General features: G+C 40.1%; 1 protein-coding gene across 2 annotated transcripts in view; it reads left to right on the top strand.

The window, feature by feature from the left end:
• Positions 1 to 17,395, top strand: part of NSMCE2 (NSE2 (MMS21) homolog, SMC5-SMC6 complex SUMO ligase) — a 231,101-nt gene that overhangs the window by 2,773 nt on the left and 210,933 nt on the right. For both annotated transcript variants that reach the window (XM_052651787.1, XM_052651786.1), the window contains exon 2: positions 4,220 to 4,396. In XM_052651787.1, the coding sequence (XP_052507747.1) occupies positions 4,234 to 4,396 (163 nt within the window). In that variant the 5' untranslated portion in view covers positions 4,220 to 4,233. The remainder of the gene's footprint in view (positions 1 to 4,219; positions 4,397 to 17,395) is intronic.

Here is a 17,395-nt window from a genome sequence, read left to right as displayed (position 1 = left end):
CCCAAAGATTCCATCTCCATATGTCATCACTTTGGAAGTTATGGTAAACATGAATTTTGGAGGGCACAATTATCTCAGTGTTCACCATACCTGAATTATTTGGGGTGCTTCATAAAAATATCATTTCCTCAGAATGTCCACTAGAGACTGATTCAGTAGGTCTGAGATAGTATCCATTAATCTGTATTTTTAGAAAGTATTTCAACTGATTCTTAAGATCAGACAAGTTTGAGAAAACTGTAAAATTTAATTTATCCTTACAATAATGGCTTATCTCCTTTTTACATGGGGTAGGGGGGAGGGTGGGAACCGAAGATAGAGAAGTTAAGCTGTTCAGAGTGATGCAGTTTTGAGTGGTGTGGACAGGTGGAATTTCCAGGCATTGGTGTCCAGGGTCCATTTCACTTATGCACTATTCTGTATTGCTGCTCACAGTGATGATTAAGTCAGTGGTGATATTTGTTCTCATTTTAAAAGATGATTTGCCAGGCATTATTCTGAGTGTTTTGTTAAACAAGTGAACTCATTTAGTCCTCCCAGTAACCCTTGATACTGGCACTGGATCATCCTCATGTTGCAGAAAGGGAAAGGCAGGCATTGACAGGTTAAATAATTTGTTGCAAGTTATTCAGCTACTTTAAAGGCAACATCAGGCTTTGAACTCACATAGTCCGGCTCCAGAGGCTACATGTTGAACCCCTGCTGGATTTTTTAGTAGTCAACGCCTACTAGTATTGCCCCCACGTTTTACTCTATAACGTAACTAATGTTTGTTTTAATATAAATGTGTTTCATGTTTTCTTTAAGTAAAATTAATATTCTAGGAAGATACGTCCTGTTCATACTGTGACTAGCCTAACCCCTAGTGTGTATGTATGTGTGTGATAGTATATATATATATATATATATATATAGTATATGTATATGTGTATATATATCTTATACTTTGATAATTGTATTTCTAGAACAGTGCTGTCCAGTGCAGTAGCCACTAGACACATGTGGTTATTTAATATATATTTTTTTGCATTGTTTCTACATAGCAGAGTATTGACAAAAATAATAATAGGTAACTTACTTGGTAAGTTTGGTTTTATAAAAGATATTTGTTGAACAGAGATCCTCTGAATAGAGGCAGAAAGAGGTAAAAATATTAGTGATGAAATATTTACATATATCTATTGGAAAAATGAGATTAGAATAGAAAACATTTTCCTTACTTCTGAGCTTCACAGTAGGTTACTTGTAGTATTTTACAGTTTTTTAAAAAAATAGTCTTCAGAAAAGACTCATTTGAAGGTGTCAACAGCTTCACATTCATAAGCATGACATGCAGTTTTGAACAGAATTTCAGGAAGAAAAATGAAAATAATAAGAGCACATTGAGATAATACATCTTCAAAAACACCCATGTCATAGTATTAAAGACAGATATGGCTAATAAACTGATTAAAGAATGTGACTGTGTACCAAGAATAATGATTTTTTTTTAAGTTTTGATATTGATATAAAAAGACATCTAAATCTGTTTAGAAGAAAGGCAATGCCAAAGAATGCTCAAACTACCACACAGTTGCACTCATCTCACATGCTAGTAAAGTAATGCTCAAAATTCTCCAAGCCAGGCTTCAGGAGTACGTGAAGCGTGAACTTCCAGATGTTCAAGTTGGTTTTAGAAAAGGCAGAGGAACCAGAGATCAAATTGCCAACATCCTCTGGATCATGGAAAAAGGAAGAGAGTTCGAGAAAAACATCTATTTCTGCTTTATTGACTATGCCAAAGCCTTTGACTGTGTGGATCACAATAAACTGTGGAAAATTCTGAGAGAGATGGGAATATCAGACCACTTGACCTGCCTCTTGAGAAACCTAAATGCAGGTCATGAAGTTAGAACTGGACATGGAACAACAGACTGGTTCCAAATAGGAAAAGGAGTATGTCAAGGCTGTATACTGTCACCCTGCTTATTTAACTTATATGCAGAGTACATCATGACAAACACTGTGCTGGAAGAAGCACAAGCTGGAATCAAGATTGCCAGGAGAAATATCAATCACCTCAGATATGCAGATGACACCACCCTTATGGCAGAAAGTGAAGAGGAACTAAGAAGCCTCTTGATGAAAGTGAAAGAGGATAGTGAAAAAGTTGGCTTAAAGCTCAACATTCAGAAAACGAAGATCATGGCATCTGGTCCCATCATTTCTTGGGAAATAGGTGGGGAAAGAGTGGAAACAGTGTCAGACTTTATTTTTTTGGGCTCCAAAATCACTGCAGATGGTGATTACAGCCATGAAATTAAAAGATGCTTACTCCTTGGAAGGAAAGTTATGACCAACCTGCCTGCCTGCTAAGTCACTTCAGTCATGTCCGACTCTGTGACCCCATAGACGGCAGCCCACCAGGCTCCCCCATCCCTGGGATTCTCCAGGCAAGAACACTGGAGTGGGTTGCCATTTACATCTCCAATGCATGAAAGTGAAAAGTGAAAGGGAAGTCGCTCAGTTGTGTCCGACTCTTATCGACCCCATGGACTGCAGCCTACCAGGCTCCTCCGTCCATGGAATTTTCCAGGCAAAGAGTATTGGAGTGAGGTGCCATCGCCTTCTCTGTATGACCAACCTAGATAGCATATTTAAAAGCAGAGACATTACTTTGCCAACAGAGGTCCGTCTACTCAAGGCCATGGTTTTTCCAGTAGTCATGTATGGATGTGAGAGTTGGACTGTGAAGAAAGCTGAGTGCTGAAGAATTGATGCTTTTGAACTGTGGTGTTGGAGAAGACTCTGGAGAGTCCCTTGGACTGCAAAGAGATCCAACCAGTCCATTCTAAAAGAGATCAGTCCTAGGTGTTCATTGGAAGGACTGATGCTGAAGCTGAAACTCCAATACTTTGGCCACCTCATGTGAAGAGTTGACTCATTGGAAAAGAGTCTGATGCTGGGAGGGATTCGGGGCAGGAGGAGAAGGGGATGACAGAGGATGAGATGGCTGGATGGCATCACCGACTTGATGGATATGAGTTTGAGTGAACTCCGGGAGTTGGTGATGGACAGGGAGGCCTGGAGTGCTGCAATTCATGGGGTTGCAAAGAGTCAGACACAACTGAGTAACTGAACTGAACTGAAATCTGTTTCAATGTGGATATATTACTATTTTTTTGAAAGTGTAGTTGAGTTACAGTATGGCTATTTAAATTTAAATTGGTTATAATGAAATAAAATTTAAAACTCAGTTCTTCAGTCAGGCTACTGATGCTATTGTGACCATCAGTAATCACTGCTAAATAATAATCCCACATGCATGGTGGCTTCCATATTGGACAATGCAGACTATAGGAAGAACATTTTTGTCATGGAGGAAAGAAGTTTTTTTAGATAGTGCTGTTCTGGACAATTTAGACTTACACTAGAATCTAGATTGACCCCCCAGATAACTGAATACTTGAACCATATCATTTGGTCCTTGCAGGGTTGTGTTTTTTGAACAACAATTGGTGTTATAATAATAGATGTATCCCCAAATCTAAATGGCTTTGGAAAACTGAAGTTCTTTTCGATTTCTTTCATGCACGGAACCTGACTGGTGGGCAGTTTTCCTCCAAGCAGTGATGTGGGAACCTAGGCTCCTTCCTTTTGGTGATTCTCCATCTTCAGTATGTGACTTCTAAGGTCATTGCTTGTCTGTTTCAAGCTGTAAAATTTGATGGTGTAGAGAGACAGTTTGGTTTTTATGCCACGGCCTGGAGGTGGCTTCTAATTCACTGCCTTAAAATCAGTACTTATATGTCACATAAGTTAAAAATTGCAGGTTTTGAAAATTCTCCCTTATTAAACTATTTTATTGCTACTATTTTCTTTTTTTGGAAAAATGCATCATATGAGCAGTCTACTCTTTCTGACCCATTTTTGTTTTAGGTTTTTGGGAACTGAGCTCTTGTTGAATTCTTTAGAGAATCAGGGAATCTTTTGGAAGAGGGTATTATCCTTCCTTTAAAAAATGAGAACACCTACCTTCCCTGTATATTAAAGGGCAGATACTGTGTTTGGTGGCCCAGATAATGGCACAATGCTTTGATATCCTTTCAAGGGATATAGAATAGTGTAGCATTTGTAGAGATGCTAGATACAGTCATATGGATATTTCTAGTGGTTCTGTTTTTCTATGCAGTTATTATTCTTATTCATAAATCTCATTTCACTGTGTTTGAAAACCTAGGTAATAATTTCAAGATGCCGGGGCGTTCCACTTCAAGTTCAGGTTCAGGTTCAACTGGTTTTATATCCTTCAGTGGTGTAGAATCTGCACTCTCCTCCTTGAAAAACTTCCAATCCTGTATCAACTCCGGGATGGACACAGCTTCTAGTGTGGCTTTGGATCTCGTGGAAACTCAGAGTAAGTAATAATTAAAACTTCTTTCTTTTGTGTCTGTTTTGAGGTAACCCTGTGCAGTGGCATTGCTCTAGGGATGTGAGATACCGCTCACCTTTTGGGTGAGCTTGGGACACTCATTTAACCCTCTGGGCATCTTGTTTTCTCATCTTGTATGTACACCGCATAGTAATGTACTGAGGATGAGATGAGATTGACTCATTTGTATGTGTTCAAACCCTTATGTTCAAACCACTAGAAACTGCACTAGAAATTTATGTGCTGAAACATGAAAGTTTCTGATCTCAAGGAACATGCAATCAAAAGTATGTGATATTTGTGAACTGTATGGTATATAGCATTGTGATAGTTATTTTTCAGTAATTTAACTATATTTTGTTCATGCTTAATTACTCAGTAGACAGCCTAAGCTGATGCTAGGGGTGCTAGTAAAGGAAGGCCTCTACAGTAAAATGAGGAAAGTTCAGTTTTCCTGAACTTGACCACAATTTTTTGATGAGAAGATCTAGGAAGATATTATTTGCTTTGTTTGGTTTAGATTTATTTTTATTTTGTATCTATCACATATAGAAGCAGGGGCGCAACATAATGTTTCTTCTTTCGTTTCACTATCACTGTTTTTCAGCAATTTGATTGTGATATGCCTTGATGTGATTTACTTTGTTTATTCTCTCTGATGTTCTTTGAGCTTTATGGATTTGTAGACTTACGGTTTTGATCAAATTTGGAAAAAAATTTCTGCTACTATTTCTCTCCCTTCTCCTTCTGGGGCTCCAATCGCATGTATTGTTAGACTGCTTGGTACTGTCCCATAAGTCACCGAGGCCTGGGTGATTTTTTTCAAGTCTTTTTTTTTTTCTCCTTGGCTTCAGTATGAATAGTTTCTTTTGCTGTGTCTTCAAGTTCATTAGTCCTGTCTTTTCAAGGGTCTAATATGCTAAGTCTATCCAGGGGACTTTTAATTTCAGAGACTTTTTTGAGCTTTAGAAGACATAAAAAAGAATTAAATGGAATCTTATTTTTCTCTTCATTATGCTCAAGTTTTCTTTTGTATTCTTGAGCACATGAAGTGTATTTATAATATCTTTGTCTGTTTTAATATCCTTGTCTGCTGATTCTGTCAGCCCTGTCCATTGCTGCTTGAGTACATTATGTTGTGGAGTTTCCGAATTTTGTCATCTTACTTTGAAGAGTATTGACCTTTGTTTTGGTTGGCAGCTAAGTAATTTGTGGATTAGGTTGATCCATTCCAGACTTGTTAAACTTCATTAGGACAGGTCTAGTGTAGTTTTCTCTTCTTGGGTGGCTCAGTGGTAAAGAATCTGCCTACAATGCAGGAGACACAGGTTCAGTCCTTAGGTGGGGAAGATCCTCTGGAGAAGGAAATGGCAAACTGCTCCTGTATTCTTGCCAGAGAAATCCCATGGACAGAGGTGCCTGGCAGGCTAGAGTTCATGGATTCTCAAAGAGTTGGACATGACTTAGCGACTGAACACGCACACAGTGTAGCTTCACTTAGGGTCGATTTAGCTTTTAGGAGGAATCTCTGTATAGATTCCTGAAGGGCTCTCTCTGCATACCTCCCTCAGTGTGCCCTGTCTTGCAAAACCCCTAATACTCAGCAACTTAACTCCAGTCCCTGTCTCTTTGGTCCTTCCAGACTGCTGTGCTCCACTTAGATTCTTCCTCCTTTCTGCAGGGAGGAGAGCGATTAGAGGACTTACCTCACTTGATTTCTCAGGAATCCCAGTTCTGCTCTGCCTGGTGTCTCAATGCCTGAAAGCAGTTGTTTCCTATGTTTTGCCCAGCCTTACAGTCACTCATGGTAGGAAGGTGAGATCCATAGATATTCATTCACAGAAGGCAGCAGAAGTCACCCATCTTTAGTGGGTATTCTCTAAAGGTCTTACCCCTGTCCAGCCTGATTTGTAGTCTCTTTTTGATGCTGATGGAGATTTGGCTTTGGTAGGTAGTCCTGGGGAAACTCATAATAAAATCTTAAACCATGAGAGAAGAGCTGTTACATAACCTCCTGGAGGGTTGTATCAGTGTTTTTTTTCAGGATTTGGTTTGAAGATTTCTGAGTGTTTTTAATACAAACTTCATTTTTGTTTTGTTTGTTTAATAAGATGTATATTTTGATGCAAAATGAAACATCTTCTGTGTCATTTAAGAGGAAACATAAGCATCACTTTTTGAAAGATTCATGCCCTAAAGCAGAGATTGGCAGAGTTTTCCCATCAGGGGTCAGATGACAAATATCTTAAACTCTGTGGGCCATGTGGTCTCTGCTGCAGCTACTCCATTACAGGTCTGACAGTTACTGTGAAAAGAGTTCTGATCCTGTGGACCTTGTGGAAGGGTCTTGGGAACCACACCCTGAGAACAGCTGGTTATGAACCTGAACTGGAGTGCCTGTGAGCAAGATTTAGGTGACAGGAAAAACTGCATACAGAGAGGAGGCCTAGAATGACCCCCACTGGAGTAATTGAGCAGACGCTTGTTAGGAGAGCAGTCTTCGCTTGGCACCAGACTGAGGTGCTGTCCAAGGATCCAGAGAGTAGAAAAACACTCGGCATTTAAGTAAATTTGATGCTAACTCAGTCTCCAACAGTAGATGAAAGACTTTTAAGAGACAGAACCAAAATTGCCACTTAAATGAAGGACTTAAAATTATCCCGATATGGGCTTTAGTCCCAGTTACAGCCTTAGTTCTGTAACTTCAAAGATAGGTAATTTTCTTTGAATTTTGTACTTATAATTTTTTATCTGTGAAATATCTGATTCTTGCTGAATATGTGAGGAACATTTGGAAGTAAAGAATAAAAAGATGCATATTTAAATTGCCCAAGGATTCAGCAGATGAGAAAATTCTGATGGAGAGCTTTCAGATTTCACTGCTCTATACTGCTTTGTTTCTGTGGCTTGCTGAAAGAAGCAGAACAGAAAGACTTCCGTTATTGAGGTCAGGCGGGGACTGGATGTCTGTTGAACTATGCCAGGGTACAGCGGTGATGGTGATGGCCATCCTGCTCCAAAGGCCAGAGCTGGGTTTGGTACATGCATCAGACGTGTGCAGGCACTGTGCTGTTTCTACTGGTGCTGTCTCACTTGGTCCGACCTGTGATCCTGCAAAGTAAGGGCTATTGTTATCCCCGCCGTGAGCCACTGAGGCTTAGTGAAGCTGAGTACCTTCCTAAGGTCACACAGTTGCTCAGCAGTGGGAGTTGAGATTTGAGCATAAGGGATTTGACTGCAGGGTTTCTGCCCTTAACCATTACACTTTATTGAAAATTGATTTTGTCCTTCAAGTGGCATTTGCAGCAGTTGGATAATATTGAAGTAACATTTAGTGATATTTAGCTCAGAAAGTTTTGGTTATTTTGTTGAGGTTGACAGTATCTGATTTTCCTTTCTTTTCCCTCTCCCGTTTCCTCTTCTTTTCCTTCTCCTTTTGAAATTCCAAAGTGAGGTTGCAAGGCTTTTTCTGAAACAGCCCATCAGCTTTTGTCCTTTTCTGCAAGTGGAGTTTTCAACAACTTTCCTTGGACATTTGTGCATTTCCTGGGCTTTAGCGTCTTCTGTTTACAAAGGCAGAGTTGAGTCTGGTTGTGGACGGAAGAAGCTGGGATCTTTTGGGGTCATTGTGCTGACCCTGTACTATTTCTAGACTCATAATGGCAGGAAAATCAGTTCCTTTTTGGTTAAACGATGGTGGACAGGTTTCCTCCCCTTGCAGCCAGTGCATCTTGACTGATAGAAGTGATACGGTGAATTGACTGAATGATAATCAGTTTTCTTTCTTGTATCTGGAATTCGTATTCCAGCTAAGAATCATCACCTTTTTAAACCTGATTCCTTTTCTTTTTCACACCTTACACCATCCAGGCAAGAAACAGAGTTTTCACTTTGTGACAGTTACTTGAGAGTTAATGATGAATAAAGAACAGCTGCTGCTGCTGCTGCTAAGTCGCTTCAGTCGTGTCTGACTCTGTGTGACCGCATAGACAGCAGCCCACCAGGCCCCACTGTCCCTGGGATTCGCCAGGCAAGATCACTGGAGTGGGTTGCCATTTCCTTCTCCAGTGCATGAAAGTGAAAAGTGAAAGTGAAGCTGCTCAGTTGTGTCCAACTCCTAGCGACCCCACGGACTGCAGCCCACCAGGCTCCTCTGTCCATGGGGTTCTCCAGGCAAGGGTACTGGAGTGGGTTGCCATTGCCTTCTCCATAAAGAGCAGTGGTCAGAGTTAAAAAATTGTGTGGTCTTGGAAATTTGTCCTCTTCATGAATAACGGAAGTTTTGCAAACATTAAGCATTTAGTTGAGTGCATACTTCTCAATTTGAATGCTTTTGTGGGTAGTATTCTAGTTTTCCTCCTGAAATAAGACATTCCTAAATCTAAAAATTTGATGAATAGAAAAAGAAAATTATGACCACCCATAACCCTCTCACTCATCATCTAATTTTGTGAAAAAGGAATAATTATTTTACTTAAATCCTTTATGTTAAATTTATTTTCAGAATTACTTACTGGTTTGAGAAGCCAGCACATACTGACGTCACATTCTCAAGACTTATTTTCTTAGGAAGATCTGGATTTTCATTATATTGTAATAAATTTCTTTGTCTAAAGAACTGCTTCTTACAGCCAGGACTCTAGTTACGGGGAAGGTTTCTTTTGGGCCTCACTGTTATACTTTCTTCCGTAATAATGTTATTGAGTAGAAGCAGTAATTAGAAGAAAGTAATGATAGTGGGGTGGTGGCCAAAAGACAATAAAAATAACAGTAACCATAAGAAGCCAATGTTTGTATGTCTTATATCACTTTGTAACTGGAGCCAATTATAAAAGCAAGAGATTATTATAACTTAAATATATGAAGACTATTGAAAATTACGGTGTCTGTAGTGTTAAAAGTATGAAGGTGTGGCCTACAGAATGTTAAAAACCCAGGTCTCTAGAAGAGCTCAGTCATTTTGCCTGTGTCTACATAGATCCCAGGGGTAGGGAAAACTGCACTGGTTCTACTCTGCTACTCACAGTGCTTCTGACACTTCCAGCTATCAAATGTCTAGGTGTTTTCCCCACTCTAAGCAGTTCTCCATATCTCTGCAGCCACCAGCTGGGTGTCCTACAGTTCAGTTTGGTTCTGACACTATACCTGGAGTTAGTGTCAGATCTCACAAGCTATGGACTCAGTCCTGTAAGTCTGCCCTTTGGGTTCTATTGATAGAATTAGCTGGAGCAGCTCACAGAACTCAGGAAAGCAGTTTACGTCCTCAATTGCTGATTTATTATAAAAGGGTACATCTCAGGAACAGCCAGGTGGAAGAGAGGCCTAGAGCAAGGTGAGTGGGAAAGGGCTCAGACCTCCTGTGCCCTCCCCAAGCCTGCCACCCTCCCAGCACCTCTGTGTGTTTACCAACCCAGAAGCTCCCCGAACCCCACCCTTTTGGGTTTTTATGGAGGCTTCATTACATACCCAACAAAGGCCTGTAGAGTCAAATGCTATGGTTTTTCCAGTAGCATTTTTCATGTACAGATGTGAGAGTTAGACCATAAAGAAGGCTGGAGCGCTGAAGAACTGCTGCTTTTGAACTGTGGTCCTGGAGAAGACTCTTCTTTTTTTTTTTTTGGAGAAGACTGAGAGTCCCTTGGACTGCAAGGAGATCAAACCAGCCAATCCTAAAGGAAATCAACTCTGAATATTCATTGGAAGGACTGATGGTGAAGCTGAAGCACCAATACTTTGGTCACCAGATGCAAAGATCCGACTTACTGAAAAAGATCCTGATGCTGGGAAAGATTGAAGGCAAAAGAAAAAGAGTGCAGCAGAGAATGAGATGGTTAGATAGTATCACTGACTCAGTGGACGTTTATCTGAGCAAACTCTGGGGGAAGCATACTTTTATCACTGGTGTAGTCACTTTATTTGTTCTCTCTCTGTCCTGTATGGAAGCCTTTTCCTCAGCTGATAAAATTCCATGTACTGTTGACTTGTGTCCTGGAGATATGAGATACTATTAAATGTATCACCACCATTATTGTATTGTTTAGTCTTGATCTGGGAACATGCCTCACCTCCTAATGTAAGAGTTGAAGTGGGTGAAGAAAAGCGAGCTAGGAGAGCTGACTAGGGGCCGATACTATTGAACAAAGGTGCATGCAGTGAAAATCCCACATGGTGCAGCGGTAAAGGACCTGGCCTGCCAATGCAGGAGACGCTGGTTCGATCCCTGGGTCCGGAAGATCTCCTGAAGAAGGAAATAACAACTCTCTCTAGTATTCTTGCCTGGGAAATCCCATAGACAGAGGAGTCTGGCGGGCTACAGTCCATAGGGTTGTAAAGAGTTGGACACGACTGAGAAGGCAGGCAGACAGGCAAGGTGGTGAAAATCACTGAACGGGGTAGTCTTATCCTCACTCTATACATGGGGAAATGAGGCTCACTGAGTTGAAATAACTTATCACAGGCACACACCTTAGTGACAGTTAGGGGATTTGAATTTAAAACCAGTTTGGCCTGATTTCAGCCCCTCTCTTTCTGATGACCCTCAGTGGATGGCAGTAATTCTTACCAGCTGTTAGTGATGTCAGAGGCATTTTGGGGGTATATTTTCTCTATCTCTTATTGCAGTTCCTTTATATTTTATGCAATCGATATTAATGTCGGTGATGTTACCTGTCATATTTGAGGCTTGGTTTTGTATGGTTAGCCTTTAAAGAGTTGATTTTTTTCTTTTAAGTGATAGGTTTGTCATTTAAGCCATGGAGTAAAGGATGGCATATATACTTAATTGTGACTCTGTCAACCAGTAGTCATATTGGGCATATAGCTCTTGATCCAGTTTTTTTACTTCAAGCATATAGCCTTTAAATTATAAATAAACAGATACTTATTAAAAATTAGTCCCCCCCCCCCACCAAGAAGAGCATAATATCAAGCTGAATTTAAGGGAATGCAAACAACTAGATGCACTGTGGAACTTCTCTTAATGAATCCCAGTTGCTTTAAGTTATTTAAAGTAACCGAGTTCTCCTCTAAGACCTACATAGAAAATAAACACTTCAGCAAGCCTTCATCAGACCTGCTTTTCTCTTGATTACTTTATAACATAGTTGCATACTGCTGCTGCTAAGTCACTTTAGTCGTGTCCGACTCTGTGCGACCCCATAGACGGCAGCCCACCAGGCTCCCCTGTCCCTGGGCTTCTCCAGGCAAGAATACTGGAATGGGTTGCCATTTCCTTCTCCAATGCATGAGAGTGAAAAGTCAAAGTGAAGTCGCTTAGTCGTGTCCGACTCTGTGCGACCCCATGGACTGCAGCCCACCTGGCTCCTCCATCCATGGGATTCTCCAGGCAAGAGTACTGGAGTGGGCTGCCATTGCCTTCTCCACATAGTTGCATAGGAGCAGATACAAACAGTGGACCTTTGCAATGTCTGGTATTATTAGGGGGTGTTATCATCAGTGTGCTCTCCGTCACTCAGCCATGTCCGACTCTTTGTGACCCCACAGACTGTAGCACGCCAGGTTCCTCTGTTCATGGAATTTTCCGGGCAGTAACTGGAGCAGGTTGCCGTTCCCTTCTCCAAGGGATCTGCCCAGCCCGGGGATGGAATCCGTGTCTCTTGCATCTCCTGCGCTGGCAGCTGGGTTCTCCACCACTGTGCCCCTTGGGAAGCTCTTTGGTGATTCTATTTAAAACCCGCCAGTGTTCTACCACCTTGGCTTTTCATGTGTTCCCCTTTTTCAGGTGGGCCCCCTTAAGAGGCCATAACCTGATATCCTGATAACAGTTGATGCTTTTTCTTAAGGTGGCTCATGCGGTGAAGAATCTGCCTGCAATATAGGAGATCTGGGTTTGATCCCTGGGTTGGGAAGATCCCCTGGAGGAGGGAATTACAACTGACTCCAGTGTTCTTGCCTGGAGAATTCCATGGACTGAGGAGCCTGGTGGGCTACAGTCCATGAGATTGCAAAGAGCCTGAGCGACTAACACTTTCACTTTCTTGGGCTTGGCTTCCTTGGTAGCTCATCTGGTAACGAATCCACCACCCCGATTTGATTCACGGCTCGGGAAGATATGACGGAGAAGGAATAGGTTACTGTCTCCAGTGCTCTTGGGCTTCCCTGGTGGCTTAGCCGGTAAAGAATCTACCCCCAGGGCGGAAGACATTGGTTCAATCTCTGGGTTGGGAAGATCCCCTTGAAAAGGGGTCGTTTCACTTTCATCTCTCCACTTCAGTATTCTGGCCTGGAGAATTCCATGTACTATATAGTCCATAGGGTCGCAAAGAGTGGGACACGACCGAGCAACTTTCACTTTCATTGTATTTCTGTTTTGTTTAGTGTTAGGCCTTTCCTTTGAAGTGGCTTTCCTCGGGGCATAGACCTCAGGGTGCACTTAGGACACTTTCAGAGACTGGGACTCTCAAATGTTGGATGTATATTAATGTGTTAGTAAATGGCTTTTAACGCAGTTCCTTAAATACAGATAATTTGGATTCAAAATGCAGAAAACTAAATTGCTTTCCAAAATTAGAAATTGAGCACTTTTGTTCATTGTTGAACCTAATTTTTTAAGACTTTGCACTTAATTTTTGTGTTGGTACTGATTAATCCAGTAGTGCTCAAACGTGGGAGGAATTAACTTAGAGGGCTTGTTGAAACAGATTCCTGGGACCCAGTAATAAAGTTTCAATAGGTCTAGGACAAGCTGATGTTGCTTCTCCGTGGGCCAGGAACCCTGGTCTAATCATTATTTCCCCTTTGAGGGGAAGCATACACCACTAGGTGGCACCAGAACACTTGTTAATCAGGTGCCGTTGGGCCCGTACTGTGTTTGCTAATTGCAGGTTCAAGATTGTTTAAAAGGTATAATCACTAAGTTACTGAAATTTCATAACTTGGAACCTGAGTTATTCTGTATATCTAAGGATATAAAAAATGTGTTGATTCTATCAGAACAACAGAAAGGTAGGGCTATTAAGGTTAAGGTGACCTCTTCCAGGAAGGAACGAGGACTATACCTCTCCTTTCCACTGGCTTTATTTCTATTTATCCAGGTTACTCAGTTCATTTACCAGAGATAGAGGCTGGCCCTGTCACAAAATAGAAAAGTACATCTCATATTTATTACTTACCATTCTACCTTAGTGAATCTTGTTGTCGATAACATTTAAAAACCAGCTGTTCACACAAATATGAACAGTAGGTATAACTATCAGTGGGCCAGCTGTAGTGGGGACAGTCTGGGGACGTTAGAAAGTGTGAAGTGTGTTTTCCTTTCCTGTTGCCTTCCTTAGTCAGAAAGCCAGGCTGTTTCCTTTTTAAGACCCACAGAGAGGAAAGTCTGGGCTGTCGCTGGCCTCACCTCACCTCGTGTTCCTCTGCACTCTCACTTCATAAATTTCCAGCCATTCCAACACCTCCAGATTCTCTTTCTTCCCCTGACTCGAACAACCTGAGAGTTGGCATGGTTTCTACACGTGATGGAATGTGTGGAAATAATTGCTTGCTGTGCTCTCCTGTTTGCTAAGCTCTCCCCTTCACATTGGGATGTTACTTTTTGAAATAGTAAATGAGTCCTATTTTAGTTTTTAAAACAGAGTTTGTATAGTACCTCAATACTGCCTGCGTTTTTCTAGATGCTGGAGAACAATCTTTGTGTTGATTCTACTTTTTAAAAAATCTTTGAAGCAAAAGCAGGGGTTTGGTTTCAAAGACCTAACAGGTATGAAAATGACTACCACAGAAAAAACCGAAATGGAGTCACTTGATCAGATTTTAAAATTAGATTGGCACTTTATCATATATCTTTGATCACTGAAAAGAATTAAGACTATTTTAATTTTAGGAAAAGGAGACAGTTCATAGCAGAAGTAGAACATACTTTAGAATCATTTTTGAAACATCAGGTCCTTTTTAAAAGACATAAAAGTTTGTCTTTCAGTAAGCAGAAAGGAGGTTTTATTAGATTGGTGATTAAAAGATGAAACCAATTTGATTATTGTACAGAAGATCTTTATTAACCAGATCCATTTCTCCCTGTTTCTCTACTTTATACCTGAAATTACGTATGTGTGTGCCTCATAAATGTAAAGTATTATTTATATGTAGCAGCACTGTCCAGTAAAAATATGTGAGCCACATGTTTAATTAAAATTTTTCTAGTATCCTCATTACAAAAAGTAAGAAAAAAGAGGAGACAATAATTTAGTAGTATTTTATTTAATCTAATGTTGTCTAAAATATTATCTCAACATATAATCAATATGACAGTTGAGTTATTTTTGTACCCACATTCTTTTCTTAGTCTGGACTAGCAATGTTTCAGATGCTTAATAGTTCCATGTTAGAAGTGGCAGTTGTGATAGCAGCAAGTACAGAGGGCATTTTAGTTTCCGTTGAGTCTCTGAGGAGGGCAGAAAATTTTAATGGTAGTTAAATCAGTTAGTTTTGCAGATTTTTTAAACTGGTTTTGGTGAGTATTCACGTTAAACCAGTTGGTAAAATAGGATAATATATTATCTGTTGATTTCTCTCTCTCTTTTTTTTTTTTTTTAATTCTTATCAGTCCTCTACCACTGGTGAGATTGGTATTTTAGGTTTTTCCCCAAATTGTTTAACTAGCTTAAAATTACTTACTTCTGCAGATCCTATTAATATTTGTTTCTGTTTGAACTGTCACATGCTGATTTGACTCCACACCTACAATATTTTCATATTTTGTAGTTGTGCTAAATTAGTTTCTTGCTGGTGTTGAGCAAGCGAAGCCTCTTAACTTCAGCAGCCAGAATATTTTGGTTGCTGTAAACCATTAGGCCTGTCAGCAGTTGACCTTGGAAATGCTAATTTGCTTCTCCCTGAGTGCTGCTCCAGGCACTGGCTTTCTCTCTGTGGGTGGGAGTTATGAACCCAATTTGGAGAAGAACTAGAGGCCCTTGGGGCAAGTTCCAAACAGATGTGCGTCTTGCTTCACTTTTGCATGTGACCAGCTCGCTAGAGGCATTCCTTGCATGAATTTCTTTAAAGGCATTTTTGAGTTGGCACTTAAGCTTAGACCGAAGTTGAGAGGAGGCTTCGTTACCATTTGGATCTGCTCTTCCCCTGATTCTAGCAGCATCTGGGCCATAATGAGGTTGATTAAAAATGATCTCACTGCTGTTCATTATTGCTCTTGATGGGATTTTACTTAGGATAACTAACCTAGCTTTCTTTTAACCCCCTCCCAGTTAATTGCCCTATTTTTATGGCTAAATAGTATTCCCACTCTTTGGGTATACATTTTCTATGTGCACTGATAGACATCACATTGTGGTTATTAATAAATTGTTATTGTATGTTATTAAGAAATGCTGTTCTACACATTTGATTTGCATTTCCCTGATGAGCAGTGATATGAAACTTCTTTTCATGTTCTTTCTGGACATTTGTGCATCATCTTTGGAGAAATGTCTACTCACATCCATTGCCCATTTTTGTATTGAGTTACTTGTTTCTGAGTTATAGAATTCTTTGTTTTCTAGGTATCAGTACATTATCAAATAAATGATTTGTAATTTTTTTCTCATTCTGCACGTTGTGTTTTTACTTTCTTTATAGTAGTCTTTGAAGCATAGAAGTTTATTTGATGAAGTTCAATTATCTGTTTTTTCTTTTGTTGCCTGTGGTTTTGATGTCATACCTAAGAATTCATTGCCAAATCGAAGGTCTTGCAAATTTATACCTAGTTCTTTCCCAGGAGTTGTATAGCTTTAGCTATTATATTAAATTTTGAATGAATTTTGTACATGGTTTGAGTTAGTGGTCCAGTTTCATTCTTTAGCATGTAACTGCCCAGTTGTCCCAGCACTATTCCTTCTCCAATGAGAAGGAATAAGACTTCTCCAATAGTCTTCCTTCCTCTTTGTTGAAATTCAGTTGACCATTGGCATACATGATAATTTTTGGTCTCTCAATTAATTCTGTTCCATTGATAGAATTCTGTAGTCCTGTCCTTATGCCTGTACCGCAGCGTCTTGTAGGTCTGTAGTAAGAGTTGAAGTTGGGAAGTATAGTCCTCCAACTTTGCTCTTCTTTTACAAAATTGTTTTGGGTCTTTGGGGTCTCTTGTAATTCTATATGAATGTAAGAGTCAGCCTATCAGTTGCTACAAAGAAGACAGCTGGGTTTCTGATGGGATTGCATTTATTTAGATCTTATTTAATTTCTGTCAACAGTGTTCTCAGAGCATTAGTTTTACATTTCTTTTGTTAATTTATTCTAAAGCATCTTATTCTTTTTGGTGCTATTGTAAATGGAATTATTTTCTTAATTTCGTTTTCAAATTGTTCATTGCAAATTTTGAAAATACAATTGATTTTTATTTGATCTTGTATCCCGCAATCTTGCTGAACTCACTTATTAGTTTATATATATATATATGTATATTGTATATACATATGTGTATCTTTAATGGATGTGGTAGGATTTTCTTTATGCAAGATCATGTCATCTGTGAATAGAGATAGTTTTATGTCTTCCTTTCCAGTCTTTTTATTTCTTTTTCTTGCCTGATGCTGGAACCTGCGGTAAATTCAGTGTTTAATAGAAGTGGCAGGAACAGGCATCCTTGTTGTTTAGGCAACCCCATGGACTCTAGCTCGTCAGGCTCCTCTGTCCCTGGAATTTTCCAGGCAAGAATACTGGAGTGGGTTGCCGTTTCCTTCTCCAGGGGATCTTCCTAACCCAGGGCTTGAACCCGCATCTCCAGCACTGGCATGTGGATGCTTTACGACTGAGCCATTTGGGAAGCGCAACAGGCATCTTATTGTGTTCCTTATCTTAGGACAGAAGCATTCAGTCTTTCATCATTAAGTGTGATGTTCTCTGCGGAGCTCCCTTCCTCCTGCAGTGTCCTCCAGCGCTACCCCCTTTGAGAAAGTTTAACATTCTGCTCACTGTAGGAAGAAATGCTTGAAGCAATTTCATTCATTATCACAGAGCATGTATAAA

The sequence above is a fragment of the Budorcas taxicolor genome, chromosome 14 (assembly GCF_023091745.1).
Source record: "Budorcas taxicolor isolate Tak-1 chromosome 14, Takin1.1, whole genome shotgun sequence".
Taxonomy (NCBI): Eukaryota; Metazoa; Chordata; class Mammalia; order Artiodactyla; family Bovidae; genus Budorcas; species Budorcas taxicolor.
Note: the sequence above shows the minus strand (reverse complement) of the source record. Positions and strands in the feature narration are given on the sequence as shown.